The sequence below is a fragment of the Chelonoidis abingdonii genome, chromosome 3 (genome assembly GCF_003597395.2).
Source record: "Chelonoidis abingdonii isolate Lonesome George chromosome 3, CheloAbing_2.0, whole genome shotgun sequence".
Taxonomy (NCBI): Eukaryota; Metazoa; Chordata; order Testudines; family Testudinidae; genus Chelonoidis; species Chelonoidis abingdonii.
The window spans coordinates 105,630,356-105,649,186 of NC_133771.1; the positions used below are offsets into that span (position 1 = coordinate 105,630,356).

The following is an 18,831-nucleotide window of genomic DNA, read 5'->3' on the forward strand; positions in this document are numbered from 1 at the left end:
TTGTTTTACAGCCCAGAGACCTAGAAACAATCAGCTTACACATAAAGATCTAATAAACTTTAAAAAATACAGGTGTAGGCCACCTGCCAGCTCTTTGTATCCTTCAAATAAAGTTTTGTAATAGATAGTATTTAAATTTACTGTTCTCTATTGCCATGGTCACAGGGCATGAGGATTAAGACCTGAACCTTCCTGTTTGCTAAGTACTTGGTAAAGTAATTGTCCTTAAAAAATGGGAGGGGCAGAGGGAGGGGTCCCCTGCTGCATTCCAGGGTGAGGCTGAGGCCAGAAATGGTTACCAGGGAGAAAAAAAAAAATGCTCTTTAACCAGGGTGCATTAGGATGGTTACTTAACAGGTTTGGCTTCAGGCCCCACTACTAAGACTTCCCATTATTTGGCTAGGGTAGCAATTAGCTTCAGAGGGTTTTTAAATAGCCAGCAAGAACCTTTTGACATCATCGTTGTATAAACCTTTACTAAGCAAGCCAAGTTTCCGTTGCGCTTCAGTTAGCTGTCCCATAAAAAGAAATAGCCAATTGAACACATTACCCCAGAACAGACTGCTAGGGGTTAATTTCCACAGCGAGAGGCTGGCACGTGAACGGCAAGACGTGCCAGTGATCTCAGTAAGGTAATTCTAAGTTCTGATGGCAATTTAGTGGCAGAACAACAACAGGAAAAGTAAATAATCCCGGGGCGATCCTCTCCCTCCCAAGTTGCAAAGTGATCACGAAAACTCCTTCAGCAGCAAACACAACCCCACAACTGAACGAAACAAGCAGGAGCCACCCCGAAAGCTCGAAATGATTCGGAGACTGCTTGGGTGAGCTAAGCGATTGCCCAGATGCCTCGGGGGGCAGAGAAAACAAGGCCGCGGACACACTAAAGAAGGTTAAAGAGAGCAAGATCCGAAAGTACCAAAAACACTCTTACTCCACCTGGGGTTTGCAAAGTCTCCTGGGTCCCTGTTTCCTGGCTGCCCATAGCGAGGGGTCCTGGATACCGCAGCCCAATGTAGCTTCACCGGACTAGTACGTAACGTCCGTCTGTCTATCCCGGTATTTTGCACGGAGAGAGGGGAAAGATTGTGAAAGCAGGAGCCTAATTAGAGAAGCAGCCTCGGTTGTTATTAATGAGCATGCTCGGCTCACAGTGAGTCCGCTCATTAGCCACGCGGGAGAAGCAGCTCACACTACCGCTCTCTCCCAGTTTTTCATTGACAAAAACAGGCTGCTTCACCATAATTGTTTAATCAGCAAATCAGCGGCTTTAGTACATTTTTGTCCTTTTTCTACCTTGAGACTTTGTGAAGGGTTACAAAGAACAGCTGCGAAGTTAACGTCACAGCAACAGGGACATGACGCCTGGTCACTGGACTCACATCCGTGTAAATGTTCTGTGGTTAATCTATCATGCAGTGCCCCAAACCGACAGACAAACCAGTGGGAGCTGTGCGGGGGGGGGGGCGCTTGCTCAACATGTAGCAAAGTAGGAGTGACCATTACACAAGATTCCTAGCGTTTATAACCTGAAGGACTATCATGGTGGTCTGCTCTAACCTTTTGCATAACAGAGGCCACAGAACTTCACCTGGTAATTTCTGCAGGATTTAAATTCACATGGAGCTGGCCGGAGCCAGCACCTGTAAAGATGTTCAAGCCTCCTGCAGTTTTTATGGGAGGCAGGCCTCTGGGAAATAGTCTATAAGAATTGAAGTCCTAAATTTCTGCATCAAGACCATAACTTCCATTTGAGCTATAACACATATTTTAGCAAGATATCCAATTCTGATTTAAAGACTAAGTGATGGGGAATTTGTTGCATCCCTAGATAAACAGTTACAATGATTATTTACATTTTTTTTTTTTTTTTTTTTTTTTTTTTTTTTTACCAGGGAAGGTATCTTCTCTAGTTCCAGCTTTCAGGCATTAGCTCTCATTATGCTTTCCCCAGCCCCTTCTTTCTCTTTAAGATTACAACAAAGTATCCCAACACTAAGCCATACCTATATTCTTCTGCTGCCTGCCAGCCTCCTGAAAAATTCCTAAAGCAAAAGCCCCCTGGGTCTGAGTTGCTGGTAGGAGACAGTAATGGGAACGCCTTTCAGCAGCAAGTCCTTTACTAGATGTATACTTCTCTCTCAGTAAAGTTTTTGAAGTCAAAACAGGAGTACATCAGAGGTGTGTCACGTCTACAATCCTCTTCGACATTGCCATCTACTGGGTAATACGATGTACAACAGAAGACATGCCAAGAGGCATTAAATGGACACTCTTCTCATCCCTTGAAGACATGGACTTTGTGGATGATGTCACTCTATCACATACCCAACACCATATATAAGAAAAAACAACTCAACACATTCAGCCACCAAATTGGACTGAAAATCAACCTCAATAAGAGATATATCATGACCTTTAATATTGCCACACTATCACCAGTATGGACAGAGGATTATGTTCTCACCAAACATTCACATACTGTACTTGGGCAGCACCATCAGCCAGGATGTGGAACAAGCCAGGACATCTGGAACAAAATCAATAAAGCCAGGAACACCTTCAGAAACTTAAATACAACACCAAAACCAAACTCAAGATTTATCAGAGTGATATACTTTCAACACTACTTTGTAGTGCAGAATGCTAGGGAATGAGAAAGTATGACATGTCCAAACCGTCTTCATTCCATACAGCCTGCCTCAGAAAAATCCTCCATATCTTTTGTTGCAGAACAATCTCAAACCAAGATCTATTGACACAATGCAGCAAAGAGAATCTGAGCACCATCATTGCCAGGAGGCATTGGAGATGGGTCGGTCACGTGCTTTGGATGGAAACTGATTCCATCACCAGAGTAACAATAAGATGGACACCTGAAGGCAAGCGAAAACGATGCCACCCGAAAACAACATGGCGCAGAGCTGTGGACGCCCAGCTGAAAAACCTGGGGATCCATTGAAAAACTTGCCAGAAACAAACAGGAGTGGAGGAGCTTCGTCACTGCCATAAACGCCAGAGGCGTAATAGGAACATGGTGATGATGAAGAAAAGACAAACCAGCAACAAACCTCAGCCCATGTTCACAGAAAGGTTCTCTGAGGTTTAGACATTTCAGCGAGCTGGAGCCTAGGGTCATACTGGAAAAATGTAACTGGTGATACACTTAAAAAAACTGCCCAAGTCAAACTTTACCCATGGGTGTTGGAAGTAGAGGTGCTGCCGCACCCCCTGGCTTGAAGTGGTTTCCATCATATACAGGGTTTATAGTCTAGTTCAATGGCTCTTAGCACCTCCTCTATATAAATTGTTCCAGAACCCCTGGCTTTACCCATTCACAATGCTGAGAAGAAATGTCATTTTCAGTAGACTGTGTATATCTTCACACTGTAATTCTACCTCTTTTTTGCTGTATGCTTTGATCAGCAGTGGAGTGGTTAACATTGATGTTTACATTGTTATCATTAGGTTTCAGAATCAATTTCCCATTAAGATGAACAATGAAGTTCATACTTCTCCGGGCCAAGATTTGGGTGGAAGGTCTGGATTTTTCTTCTATGTGGTGGAGTATAGGGTACCTTATGCCCAGTCTTGAACCCCGCTTCTGATCTACTGCTAAACAGAAGGATCACACAGGCTGCCATCTCCTGAAAGTTTCCAGCAGTATTTTGAGAAGCAGATCCTAAGTTATTCAGCTCACATGAAAACACAAATGAGGCAACAGGTCAGCTGGCTCCCTCTGCAAAAACAATGGCGGTGAGGAAAATTTTAGAAGACATCCAAAGATGAGAGGAATCTGGGCATGTTGGGTGAGTACGGATGGATGCTGGGGTGTTACCTGTGTAGTGCTCCTACACACGTGGTTATCTCCTTTAATGCCAATCTCCTTATGGATTTTGATGGACAGGCCTGGGTTCATCTGAATCCTGCCTCCAGTGCAGCAGGAGCTAACTTCCTTATTCTCTTCCCAGATAACGTTAATTGGCAGGGCCTCCACTCCCCTCTCTCCTTCCTCACAAGATCAGCAAGGCAGCTTGGAAGAATAAGTTACCCTGTGGTTAGAATTTGAGTTACTTGCCAGACAGTTGGATACTCCCAAGGGATAACAGAGACACATGCATTATAGTCAAAAGAGTAACTGTTAAACAGGAAGTAAATATGACACAACATGGTAAACCAATACTCTCAGGGTCACCAGTCTTATTTTTTCCTCTTATTTGTTCATTTGCACTTGCGTGTAGATTTTTTTCTATCATTCACTGCACACTATGATGGAAACTTTTTATGTATGTATACAGGGGTGGGTCACCCTATGCACTCCCTTGTAGCCAGGTGTGCTATTGCAGATGCACCTCACCCTACTTAATCTTACCTTGGTATCAACAAGTGTGCTGTTCAGATCAGACTAATGAGAAACCAACATACTAATTAACACAGGTATGTCTCCCTCTTAATGAAGCCCCATGAATGGAGAACATAACATAAAAACATCCATAATGAGTCAGACCAATGGGCCGTCCAGCCTGGTATACTGTCTTCCAACAGTGACCAATGCCAAATGCTTCAGAGGTAATGAACAGAACAGGGCCAGTGCCGGGTTTACAATAGCGCCAATGGTGTCATGGAGCCAGACCCATGCTCAGAAGTGGCCCCGGCCTGTTCCACTTGCACTGCGCCCTGAGACCCCACTGGCTCCCCGCACCCACCACTTGCTCCTCTTGGCCTGCCTGTTGGCTGGCCAAGGGCTCCTCTCTGTCCCCTGGCCCCTCCACCCCTGCTCCTCTCAGCCCCATGGTCAGACCCCAGTGCACCTCCAGCTCTGGGGCAGTCTCTGCTTCCCATCACCTGTGGGGCCCCACCTGTCTCCCTGGAGCTGAGCCGCCTGGGACTGGTGCAGAAGCCTGACCAGTCTCAGCTAGGTGTGTATGTGTGGGGGGAACAGTGTGGAGTGCTTGGCTGGGCCGCTCCAGGCAAATGCGTCTTGAGAGAGCCTGGCCGGGGCAGGCCCTGGCCTGGCTGATCGCACCACTCCCGAGGGGCCGGAGCGATTTCCGGCCCTGGAACCAGCCCTGGCTGCGCTGCCAGCCCAGCCTGGCAGACAGTTGCCTCCCAGTATGGCCAGTGAGTGCGACTGGGAGGCAGGGCTTGGGGGAGTGGATCTGTGGGTAGTCTGGTGGTGGGGTGCAGGGCTGTGAAGAGGCGGGGAGGATCTGTGTATGTTGGGGCACTAGGGAGTGGGGGTTCTGTGGGGGGGGCTGTGGGCAGGAGTGGCGTTGTGCAGGGCGCTGTGCATTTGTGGGTGGGTTCAGGGGGCCTCTGGCCACAGGAAGTCAGGAGGATGTTGGGTGAGGGACGCTGTGTGGCACGACATGGGCCTGCCCTCGAGGGGAAGGGACACGCTGGCAGCACCTGGCCAGGCAGGCCACTGTGCGTCTGGCAATTGCCGGTTTGTAAATAGTGCCCTCACATTGGGCGGAGCAGGGCCGCCCCTGCCATGCCATGACCCATTGCCTCTGGCTTGCCCCTCGCTCCAGGGACTGACCTCCCCGCCATGCTCCATTGCCAAATGGGGCTCCACAAATATGTTTGGTGCCGGGCCCACAAAAGGTTAATCTGGCCCTGACACAGGGCAATTTGGAGTGATCCCTCCCCTGTTGTCCAGACCTAGTTTCTGGCAGTTGGAGGTTTAGGTAACTCCAGAGCATGAGGTTGCACCCCTACCATCTTGGCTAATAGCCATTGATGGACCTATCCTCAATTAACTTATCTAATTCTTTTTTAACCCACTTATATGTTTGGCCTTCACAGCATCCCATGGCAACAAGTTCCACAGATTGACTGTGTGTTGTGTGAAGAAGTACTTCTTTATGGTTGTTTTAAGCATTCTGCCTATTAATTTCATTAGGTGATCCCTGCTCCATAGAGTCCCATGTGTTCTGTGAAAGGGTAAAAACTTCCTTATTCACTTTATCTACACAAGTCATGATTTTATAGACCTCTATCATATCCCCACTTAGTCCTCTGTTTTCTAAGATGAGCCCCAGTTAAGATGACCGGACAGCAAATGTGAAAAATCGGGAGAGGGGGTGGAGGGTAATAGGAGCCTATATAAGAAAAAGACCCAAAAATCGGGACTGTCCCTATAATATCGGGACATCTGGTCACCCTAGTTCTAGTCTGTTTAATTTCTTCTCATATGGAAGCTGTTCCATACCCCTAATAATTTTTGTTGTCCTTCTCTACAGCTTTTCCAATTCTAATATATCTTCTCTGAGATGGGGCAACCAGAACTGCACGCACCTAGAAAACTGGTTAAAGGCTCTTACCTCAGGACGCAGATTCAGAAGTCCCAAAACTTAAAAGTCCAAAACAAAAGTCTGTCTGGTCAGGGAGCCAGAGAGAAATAGTTCTTACTACTTCTTCCTGTGAAGATGGCTGCAGTCATAGATGGTGGGACTGAAGGAGGCTTTTTGTTCCTCCTGTGGCCTTTTATTTTATTTAAAGCAAATTTGGTGATGTTCTATATTACACCACCTTGGGTTCAGCTCTGGTTGCTACAGTTTCAAGGTCAGAGTGAAATTGCCTCTGATGTTTCTCTCAAATTTAGTGGCTCTAGGAACACATGAGGTCCAAGGATGATGACTACAGACACAATCACAGGTACAAAGACTTATCTGTACTACAGGTGTTATTAAAGCAATAAGTAAGGCTATGATTTTTGTATTGGTTATTTTTAGTAAGAGTCATGGACATGTCACAGGCAATAAACACAAATTCACTGAAGCTATGACCTGCCTGTGACTTTTGCTGCTGTGGCTCCATAGTTTCCCCCGCCACCATGGTGGCTGGGAGCTGTTGGGTTCCCCACTCCACCCACAGCAGCTGGGAGATGCAGAATGACCATATTTCCTAAAGAGAAAACGGGACACCCCCAGCTGCTCACCCGAGGCGTTCCCCTCTCTTCTCCCCGTGTGAGGCTGTCGCCCATCACTGGAACCTTAAGGAGGGCCCCCTCAGGAGTCTGTCACCTGTCGCTGGAACCTTGCAAGGAGACCCCCATCACTTGTCGCTGCTCTCACCTGTCACTGGAACTCTGCCAGGACCCTACTGGCTGCCAGCTCCAGGGTCCCACAGCCCCTGGGGCTGAAGCAAAGAATGTCACAGAGGTCTCTGGAAATCACAGATTCCATTACTTCCATGACATAAATGTAATTTAGCAATAAAGTGACTACTATCCATGCATATAGAAATCCTATAAAATCAATGCAATAATTATAATTGTAGTCATACTCACATCCTCAATGATATTCTAGAGTCTGATGGACCTCTCAATAGATGATCATTGCCAGAGGGACGGTTCCTGCTATGGTTTCCTGTGGGGTCTTGGATCTCCCCATTCTTACCAAGCCACAGTAATTCTGTAATTGTAATTCTGACCATGCCTAACACCTTATGCATATGCATGAAGGTGTCAGCCTTCTTTCCCTTATCTGTACTTTCACACCCCATGAATCCCAGGGGTGCCCTGTTTTTCAGAGGTTGTTCATAGTTCCTCTTATTCTCAATAGCATTTATGCATGCCTTGTATCTTGCAGTCAGGACAGAGATTTTAAGAAGTCACAGTCAGGTGTCTCGTGGTCTCAGACAATACATTTGCAGTTTTTGCAATGTATTTTTCTGTAATCTCACCTATTAGCACATCTTATGCTGTGACCTTTTGGGCATGGGGTTATTCCTATGTCACTCACTCATGTTAAGCATTCTTAAACCAATGGCCTAGTATGGCTAAGCTAAAATCTTAAAAGTATCCATCTGTAGACCTTGCATTTCAGCCATGTGTTACTTATATGCCTAATACACACTCATCACATAAGAACAAGCTATACTGGGTAAGACCAAAGATCCATCTAGCTCAGTATTCTGTATTCCAACAGTGGCCAGTGCCAGGTGCCCCAGAGGGAATGAACAGAATAGGTAACCATGAAGTGATCCATGCCCTGTCGCTCATTCCCAGCTTCTGGCAAACAGAGACTAGGGATACCATCCCTGCCCATCCTAGCTAATAGCCATTGATGGACCTATTCCTCCATTAATTTATCTAGCTCTTCCTTGAATGCTGTTGTAGTCTTGGCCTTCACAATATCCTCTGGCAAGGAGTTCCACAGGTTGGCTGTGCACAGTGCATGAAGAAATACTTCCTTTTGTTTGTTTTAAACCTGCTGCCTTTGTGTTATTTATCATTGTATTATGTGATGTTACAGTCGGTTTATATGCTGTTTCATATATAATCAATGTATGCTAAATAGATTTAAATTGTAGGATTATAGAAGTATAGGAGTGATATGTATGAAATTCAGTGTTGATAAATGCAAAGTAATGCACATTGGAACACATAATCCCAACTATACATATGAAATGATGGATTCTAAATTAGATCTTGGAGTCATTGTGGATAGTTCTCTGAAAACATCCCCTCAATGTGCAGTGACAGTCAAAAAAGCGAACACAATATTGGGCATCATTAAGAAAGGGATAGATAATAAGACAGAAAATTTCATATTGCGTCTGTATAAATCTATGGTACATCAACATCTTGAATACTGCATGCAGGTGTGGTCGCCCCATCTCAAAAAGGGTATATTGGAATTTGAAAAGGTTCAGAAAAGGGCAACAAAAATGATTAGGGGTATGGAACAGCTTCTATATGAGGAGAGATTAATAAGACTGAGACGTTTCAGCTTGAAAAGAGATGACTAAGGGAGATATGATAGAGGTCTATAAAATCATGACTGGTGTGGAGAAAGTAAATAAGGAAGTGTTATTTACTCTCTCTCATGGCTGATAAAGTAACTAATTAGCTACACTCCCATAAGTTTTCTGGACATGATGCTGGAAGAGTCAGTTTGGAGACTGCTGCAGAGGTTACTATGCACGGACCAGTGAATCCTGTGATGCTATCAGCTAATGTTGTGAGCCATGTTCTTGGGGTGAGGGTTGTGCCCCCAGGCCAAAGGTGACCTGGGATCTGCAGTACGGGGAGTGAAGGACAGCCAATAGGAGTTTATGTTCAAATGGAAAGAGAGCTTTCTTTGCAGTTCCCTGCTGCCTGGGAGCAGCTACCAAAAGGAGCCCTGGGTATGGGACTAGGTCCTCTTACTCAGGCAATAGTTCGCAGGGCATGACCTGGGGGTACGGGGTCTCAAGGAGGGCTGGGTACAGTGGAGCTTTGCCACAGTCAGGCTGCATCAGAAATGTAGAGCCAAAAGGCAGTTTAGCAGCCACACTTGAGGCTCTCCCTTCCCCTGTGAGTGAAGATGGGGGTGGTATTGGAGTTGCTTCTGTTGGAGCTCCATTTGCGTTACTCCACTCAAGAGATTATTAAAGGTCTGAGTGGACCAGAGGGGAAAGTGCTCCAAAAGAGGGATTTGTTTAAACTCTGAAGTGAGGTCTGTCACATTCCCAGGTGCAATCCAGACCAGTGAGGGGTTGTCACTTCCTGCCCCGCAATCTTGGGTGCCTCACAATGCTTTGCTGTCATAGCTCCCAACCTCACAAACAGCCTACCACTGTGTCAGTGTATAGCTGCAGTCCTGGTCAGGCAGCTCTGACCCCAGCAGCCTGTCAGCAACACACCAGTCTCCCACTGGCTTCCACCAGCTTTTTTCACTACTTGCAGAGTGATCCCAACTCACTTCCAGTCCTGATTTTGCCAGAAAAGTGTGTTCTATGTTGCCCTCTCCTGGACAGATATTAAAGGTTTATTGCTCCTATACAGAGATAATAGTCAACGGTTTGATACCTTAACTAGCATTACCAAATGGTTCAATTTAAACAAAGCACTGGATTGGTTTAGATTAAAATATAAAACAAGTTTATTAACAAAATAAGATAGGGCTAAGCGAATTAAGGATAAGCAATGAAGTTGGAAATGGTGACAAGGCAAATACAAGTGACAACATGCATCTAAAAGTCTAAAACTTAATCTAGCCAATTTTGGTTCAAGGCTTTGTTTAAGATACCTTTCTCAGTTTTCCAGCAAGATGTTGACTGACCTGAAAGGTATGATACCTGCCAGTAAGCAGAGAATTTATATCAGCATTTGCTCCAAGTTCTTTGGGAGCAGTTTGGAATTAGGAAGGGGACTAGAGATTGATGATATAGTATCTGTTTCTTTATGCCAATCTCACAGAAAGTGAGTGGCATATATGTGGTGATGGCTCACTGTCCTTGCCAAAGATTCCACAATGCTGCTTCAGCAAAATGGACTCAATGCAGGTTGTCAAATACAGCAGAGAAGGCTTGTAAGAAGGCATCCCAGTTGTTCAAAACAGGGCTGCCCTGCTCCAAGAGGGGTGAAGCCCAGTCCAACACTTCCCCTGAAAGGCTTACCACCAGTCCTACCTTCTCCTAGTCCAGGGGATATGTGTGAAGATGAAGTAAAAAAAGCAAATAGAACTGGTTCCAAAATTCCCAAAACTTCTGGTGATCACCGAAGCACTCAGACAGAGGGACTGCAGGAACCAGCTCAGATGAGGAAGGTCCTCCTGGAGCATGCCCAATTGTCCCAGGAAGAGAGCAAGTTGTTTACGGAATGACTGCTACCACCTGAGTCTCTTGGGTCATAATGCATTCTTGGTCCAGAGTTGATTAACCTGTTACTGTGATTCTAGTGCTAACGGGAGACTGTTGGATAGTGGCAAGCCCAGCTACACCATTCCAGTACTACGTAGAGGAGGCCCCACTTGGTTCCAAGTAACTTGTTAAGAACCGAGACTTAGGTGGTCTGGCCTGGTGGTCAGAGCAGGAGTCAGATCTAGTGGGCAGAGCAGGCATCCGTATCAGTGAACAGAAGTGGGGGTCAGAAACAGTCAGCTGCCAAATACCAGAGCTGGGGTACAGCCAGAGTGAGAACCAAGAATCAAAGCCAGGGTCAGATACCAAATGCCACAAGCAAGAATTGAGCTGGGGCAGAAATCCGAGCCAGGAATGGTAGGCAGTGGTCAGGAGCAAGGCATAAGGGTAGGACCAGAGGAAAAGCAAGGATCAGGCTTGAAGCAGAAGCGAAGTGGGAGAGAGAAGTGAGGGCAGGGGCAAGATAAGAACCAGGAGCGCAGCAAGAATCAGAAACAGGGTTAGATGTGGATTCCAAAAGGCAGACAAGAGCAGGGTCCAATGTGGCAGCAGCAGGTAGTCTGCACAGTTGCTTGGACAGCCCACTGCGGTCACTTCCTGGCTTAAGCAGCAAAAGCAAGCCAATCAGGCAGCTGCAGGCCTTGGTTGCTCTGACGGGACTTCCTGTGGGGCCCGCCCTTACGGGATTGGCAAGATTCTGCTACGTTCATCTCCCATGGAGGCAACAAGGGAATGTCAGAGATCCAGGGTGCCCTCAGACTCGGGTTCTAGACCTGCACCTTTGGATCCTGGCACCAGAGATCAAGATCATGGGAGAACTAACAGACATTATTGTCCTCAAGCAATATCTGCTTATCCTCCCAGTTGTGATAGAAGCTTGTGTCTAGGAGGATAGACAGTATTGTCCTTAAGCAATACCAGTACATTAGTTCCTCATACTCTTGGTTTCTAATGCTAGTCAATGAGAAGCCAGATCCTGGAGTCACTGGGCTATCACGCGTGGGTGGATATACATAGGAAAGGGTTCTGCCTGAAACCTTGGTCAATATGCTTCTGGGGAGAAGCCAACCTGTCCATTACAGATGCCCTCAGTGCCTTATATGATTTGGTTTTCTCCTCAGCTAGAGCACTGGAAGCTGGTTACACCTCAGCATTGGTTGCGGGACCAGTAGTACTGCCCAGGAACTTCTCTCTTAGCTGATTGTGGTCGCAATCCACTCAAACATGGTCAAATAGGCCTCTGGGTCATAACTGGTCAAAATGAGGCTCTGGTAGATCCCATCCAGGCTGGTTCCTAATCCAGACGTCTGTTGAATAAAATATAGGGCTATTTCTACCTGGAGTTGTTGGCTCCACTCCTGCTCTGCCAGCTGTGCTTCTGGCAGGAGTTAAATGGTGCCTCCTGAACCTGGTGGTTTCCATCATTATCTGCTTGCTGTTGCTTTTAGGATGTCCTCCATGACCCTTCTTGACAGAAGGGGGCTCCCAAGGGAACAGTACTATGCCACCTTAGCAAGGTGAGCCACAGAATGCCTTGCCTCATGTTCAGGTGTGGTACTGCAGGTACACCTCATCCAACTTTATCCTACTTAGGTGCCGACAAGTGTGCTTGCTCAGAATACTCTAATTAACATAAGTATGTCCTCCTTTTAAATTAAGCCCCATGAAAGGAACACTTGGAAAACACTTTAAAAGGCCCTTACCTGAGGATTAAGGTTCAGAAGTCCCAAACCTTAAAAGCCCAAAACAAAATCTCTGCGTCTGATCAGGCCATCCTTCAGGAAGCTGGAGAGACATCAACACCTCTTGCTAGTAATGCAACATCTAGTTTCTGCTCCTCAACCCAGCTTCCTCTTTCTGTTTAAATAGGTCACTAAGGCAGAACAGGAAATTTTCATTGCACTCAGACTATTCTTTCTACGAGCACCAGACTGGTCCGTAAAGGGGCAGTACATTCCTGCACAGTATGTTTGTAATTTTGTGATTTGAAAAGATAAAATGTTAACTTGGGGGACTATTTAAATATATTAAAATATAAACATGTGATTTTGTTCCAATATTTGAAACATGTTTTTGATTATCCAGTATTTAATCAGTTGTAGTGAGCAATTGTTTCCAATAAACAAAGCTACAGTATTTGTATTAAATGCACACCAATGTAGAGAATTTACCATATGGGAGATTCCGTGGTAAATTTGTGTTAACATTCTTATACATGATTCCTATGAAACTGCCAGTAGGAAAAGAAAATATTACGCCTACTGACTTGAAAGTGTGAAGCTGGGGGTTTGTCTACATAGCAATTTTGTTATGTTTATAACCAATTCATAGTCTGTTTTCAGCCAAACACAGTTTAAACATGGCTTGCTCTCCATCATGTGTGGACAAACCCACTCAGTCATGTCAGAATAACTGAGCTAGCTGGTCATCCAACTCTTTGTTCTTCCTGTGGGATGAAACAACTGAGTATGTACCACAAACTCTGCAACAGACTTCTCCCACATCCTTTGCTCCAGCCGTTTGACAAGGCAATGTTGTCAGCATAAACAAAAAGTGCCAGGCAAATGTTGCCTGGTCTTAGCTGCAGCCAGCCTGCCACCTTATTGTTAGCATCCATATTGTCCCTCATAATCAAACAGAAACTCTCCATTCATCTCTGTCTATGAGTAATTAAATAAATTTATAATTCATCCAGTTATACCAGTGCAACCCCCTGGATTAAACATTACTTACATTAAATGTAGAATGTCAGTAATTTATGGGGTTTGCACCAATAACTAAATCAGTTCTAAATCAGTTCAGTTACACTAGTGCAACTTTTCTCATATAAACAAGGCATCTGTGAGCTTGCAGGTGGTCAGATGTCATTTTATAATCTGAGATGAGGAGACCATCCAGTCTGCTCTATATTCTGCTAAATAGAACCAGTCTGAGTGCATAAACATATCTGTTATACTCTGATGCTAATAACCAGTCAAATAAAGTTCATAAGAAAATAAACACATCGCATGTCCACTTTCAAGACAATAATTGAAAGTGTGACAGGATATTATCAACTCTTACAACAAATTGTATGTAATTCATTGTGCCATTCCAACATTCTCTGGTTGGTTAAGATCTTTTTTCCTGCTACTTCTTGCAATAATATCACACATCAGGGAGGAGGGATAGCTCAGTGGTTTGTCCAGTGGTCTGCTAAACCCAGGATTGTGAGCTCAATCCTTGAGCGGGCCATTTAGGGAACTGGGGTAAAAATCTGTCTGGGGGATTGGCCCTGCTTTGAGCAGGGGGTTGAACTAGATGACCTTCTGACGTCCCTTCCAACCCTAATCATTCTATGATAAATGATGGGCAGGGCAGCTCCATTTAATGGACATCCAGTTAGCTATAAAATCCCTCTTTGTTGCTGTTCTCTACTTGCTTTACCTCTAAAGGGTTCAAAGTTTCGTTGCTATGCATCGGTGAAAGGAAATGAGTGGGCACCTGACCAAAAGAGCCAATGGGAAGGCTAGAACTTTTTTAAATTGAAGAAAAAAACTTCCTTTTTGTCTGTCTGTTGTGGTTCTCCTGTAGAGAGGGGGACAGGGCATCAGTTATGTTGTGAGAAGCTTGGACCAGGTATGAAAAACCATAAGTATCATACCTAGAAACTACTCATTTGAAACCCTAGATATGAAAGTAGATCAGAAAATGTCTAGGAAGACGCAATTAGGTCTATCTCTTATTTCTTTATGGCTTGTGAATTCCTTTATGCTAACCTTAAGTTCTTTAGTTTTGTTTGTACCCTTTAAGATGGACCTCAAGAAAGCTATTCTTGGTGCTTAATCCTTGTATTTGCTCTTTAAAAATCTAGCAATAGCCTGAGTTCTCAGGTGTATTTTCTTTCTTTTGTTTTTAATAAAATTTACCTTTTTTAAGAACAGAATTGGATTTTTGTGTTAAGAGGTTTGTGCACTTTTTTTTTTAATTAGCTGGTGGCAACAGCTGATTTCCCCCCACCCTCTCTTTCTCAGCTCTTCTCCAGAGGGGGGATGAAAGGGCTTGAGGGTACACCACAGGAAGGAATTCCCAAGGGAGCCTTCCTGGTCTCTCAGAGGGGTTCTGCACTTGGGTGGTGGCAGCATCTACCAATCCAAAGTTAGAGAGAAGCTGTAACTAGGGACCTTAATACAAGCCTGGAATGGCCAGTATTCATTTTTAGAATCCTTGAGGGTGCCACCTTCTGCACGTAAAGTGCCAGAGTGGGGAATCAGCCTTGACAAGATGGCAGAACAGTGGGATCATTTTGACCCAGAAGCACAGACCTCAAGATTTTAAAAGCACACATTTTTCCCTTTGGCAGCCTGCAACGCCAGGGAGGCTTCCCCCTACTTTCTGTCTTTTCTTTGCTGCCTGAGGGGGAACAGGCACGCAAAGGGTTCAGCCTCCAAAGCCAGGAAGTCCAACAAGCAGTTTCATTTCTTTTCAAGCTTTGTGGCAATGAAATAGCTAGGCTAGATTAAGGCCGCCCTGTGCATGCGGTTGCGGTCGGGCACCGAAACCCTAGAGCAACTAGTCTTCCCAAAACGGCACGCCACGGAGAAGATGGACCCAGATCAAGCCCAGACATCCATTTCCATGACAGAAAATCAGGGAGGAGATGGGGGACTGGAGATTCCCCCAAAAGGAATGGTCAGCCCTCCCCAGCCCAAGATCCAGGTGTCAGGATGGAAGGCTGCCCTTAACCCAGACTGAGTTCTAACTGTGGAAGACAGGAATTTCTTCCTAGACATGAAGCACTTGGAAGCGGAGGAGAGGAGAGAAGTGAAGCACTTGCAGACGGAAATGGAGGCGAAGCACTTAGAAGCAGAGACAGAGCTGAACTGCTTAGAGCTGGAAAGGGCTAAACTGGGTCAACCAGGTAGCCCTAGTAATCCTCCAAGTACTGCTCCCCATTCCAAGAAATTCTCCACATACAAGGGAGGCGATGATACACAGGCCTTCTTAGAAAATTTTGAAGGGGCCTACCTTGGGTACAACATCCCTACAGACCTGTATATGGTGGTGCTGAGGCCAAATCTCAGTGGACCCTTTGCAGAGGTGGCAGCTGAAATGCCTAAAGAATGCATGAATGAGTACAAACTTTTAAACAAAAGGCCAGAATTAGGATGAGGTTAACACCCGAGCATGCCTGTCAGCAGTTCAGAGCCCTAAGGTAGAAACCAGACATGGCATTTTCCCGACACACCTACCACATTGTAAAAAATTGGGATGCCTGGATATCAGGAGCAAATGTTAAAACTCAGGAAGATCTGTCTCTCCTAATACAAATGGAGCAGTTCTTAGAGGGTGTTCCTGCAGAAATAAAAAGGTACAGCCTAGATGTGAGCCTCAAAACTTTAATCAAGGCTGGGGAGATTGGAGCCTAATGGGTGGAAGTGGCGGAGAAGAAGAAAGCTTTTAGCAGTTGGTGGGGATACTAGAAGGGGCAATCCGAGATAACACCCCACCATCAGGGTCAGCCTCAGGCCCCACTTCACAAGGAGAAGCCCTCCACACAGCCAGGGAGACCCCAGATGCCCTCTCATCTCACCACCCTACTCTCCTACCACCCACCTCGCCCCAGCCTACAGTCAGCTGGGTGACATTTTAAATATAATGAGCTGGGGCATGTGAAGCCAACTGCGCTAAGAGCACCAGCTGACCGCAACTCATCACCCCGGGATCCCACTGAGAGCCTTCAGGCCTAGATGCCTTGCAAATACCCCTAGACCAAAAGGGAAACTGAGTGTGGGCAGGAGGAAGATTACTGTGTGGAGTGACATAGGAGTCAGCTATCCACCAGTCCTTGGTGGACCCCAGATTCATCAACGCAGAGGCCCAAGCTGACAGTGCAACCTTTTAAGGCCATCTCTTTTAACTTGCCTACAGTCAAGTTGCCTGTCCAGTACCAGGGTTAGTCAGGAATACAGACTTTTGCAATCTTTGATGATTATCCCATCTCCATGCTGCTGGGAGACGACTTAGCCAACCATGTGAGGCTAACAAAAATGGTGAAGATGGTCACCCGCAGCCAGGATAAGCAGGCCTGCATATCTAACTCCATTCCTGAGCCTCCTACAAAGACTCAGTCTGTCTCGCCTGATACCATAGGCCCAGAGACCCAGCCAGAGGTGGTGAAACCAGACCCCAGACCAGAATCTATGGCAGCAGTTGTAGATCCAGTTCCTGGGACCCAGCCAGAACCAGCCCAAGGATTGAAACTGGTGGAGCAGTCAGCACCAGAGCCCGTGTTTGCAATGCCACCAGAGTCAGGGGAGCCAGCACCAAAGGGCGCCACAGAGTCTGCACTTGCAGCAGCAGCTAAACTGGCACAAAAAGCTCAGCCAGAGACTGAAATACAATCTAGTGCACCAGCAGAGTGGTTCACAGTCAAAGAAGACACCCTTCCCCCCCATCACCTGCATTGCTTCCGGGAGGACCAAGCCCAAATCCACAACCCAGTGAGGAACCAATGTCTCCAGCATCAAGGGAGCAGTTCCAGTCAGAGCAGGAAGCGGATTAGAGCCTCAAGGGAGCTTGGATTGTGGTATGAGTGACTCACCGCTTCTCAGCTCTTCTAATAGGTCCAGGTTTGTTGTAGGAGGAGGACTCTTATACAAAGAGATACTTTTTGGTGGACACAAGGAGGGCTGGCATCCCCAGAGACAGTTGGTAGTTCCAACTAAGTATAGGGAAAAACTCTTGAGCTTAGCCCATGATCATCCTAGTGACCATGCTATAGGACCAAAAACTATTTGGGCAAGTCATTCCAATGGGAGAGAATGGGCAAGGACCTTTCTACCTATGTCAGGTCTTGTGAGGGGTGCCAACCACTCCCCATAATTGATGTTCTATTTCAGCATGTAACTGTGGATATTCTGGGTCCTTTCCCTAAGACGACACCCAGAGGAAAGCTGTACATACTGACCTTCATGGATTTTGCCACCCAATAGCTGGAAGCAGTAGCTCTAAGCAACACCATGGCTGGAAGTGTGAGCTGGTCATTGGCAAACATTTTTGCCAGAGTAGTTTGGCCCGCCGACATCCTTACAGATACAGGAACTAACTTCCTGGCAGAGACCATGAAAAGTCTTTGGGAAGCTCATAGGGTGAACCACTTGGTTGTGACCCCTTACCACCACCAAACAAATGGTTTAGTGGAGAAGTTTAATGGGACTTTGGGGACCATGATACGTAAATTCATGAATGAGCACTTCAATAAGTGGGATCTAGCATTGCAGCAGTTGCTCTTTGCCTACAGGGCTGTACCACATCCTCATTTGGGGTTTTCACCCCTTGAACTCAGTTTATGGCCACAAAGTTAAGGGGCCACTACAGCTGGTGAAGCAGCAATGGGAGGGGGTTACGTCTTCTCTAGGAACTAACATTTTGGACTTTGTAACCAACTTGCAAAATATCCTCAAAGACTCTCTAGCCCTTGTACAAGAAAATCTACAGGATGCTCAACAAGAGCAAAAGGCCTGGGAGCCGTGGTAAGCGCCCAAGGGACCCAGCACCCCAACCACCTGCCCCAGCCTTAAGCCCCCTCCTTCACTCCAAACTCCCCATCCCCAGTCTCAACCCAGATCCCATACTCTCCCCTGTGCACACTCCAAACCTCTTGACCCCAGACTGGAGCACCACCTGCACCCTAACCCCTCATCCTCAGCCCCACACCAGATCCTGCAACCCCAGCCAGAGTTCTCACCCCCTCACCCCACACCCTAACTCCCTGTCCCAACCCAGACCCCTCTCCCACATGCCAAACCCTCCATACCTGGTCCCATCCCAGAGCCCGCATCCCCAGTCCCAACCCCCTGCTCCAGCCCTGTGAAAGTGAATGAGGGTGGGGGCAGAGCGAGTGACAGGGGGCGGGAGGGAGCAAGCAAGTGCGTGGCCTCAGAGAAGTGACGGGGCAGGAGTGTTCAGTTTTGTGCAATTAGAAAGCTGGCAACCCTAACGCCATATGACAGAGTAGAATGGTTTTCTTATAGTGAGATTTAGAAACTTTAAAATTATTTCCCAGTCATAAAGAACAAAAGTCTACATCTGTCCTTGCAGCTATGTATTTGGACAGCCTATCATATGCTGCATACCGTGACTGGGCAGTGATATTATTTTCCCCTATCACATTCCTCCTACAGAGTTGGAGCAGCCTGAAGCTGTGAGGTTAGATGG

The 18,831-nt window shown here is 46.2% G+C and overlaps 1 protein-coding gene across 4 annotated transcripts in view; it reads right to left on the bottom strand.

Moving 5' to 3' along the window:
* The window catches only part of LOC116824894 (MFS-type transporter SLC18B1-like), a 122,804-nt gene that overhangs the window by 47,590 nt on the left and 56,383 nt on the right, over positions 1–18,831 (bottom strand). For 3 of the 4 annotated variants that reach the window (XM_075063964.1, XM_032780509.2, XM_032780508.2), the window contains exon 1: positions 940–1,349. The exons of the other annotated variant lie outside the window; for it this stretch is intronic. In XM_075063964.1, coding sequence (XP_074920065.1) covers positions 940–985 — 46 coding nt within the window. In that variant the 5' untranslated portion in view covers positions 986–1,349. Of the gene's footprint in view, positions 1–939; positions 1,350–18,831 lie in introns of those variants that run through there. 4 annotated transcript variants of the gene reach the window in all.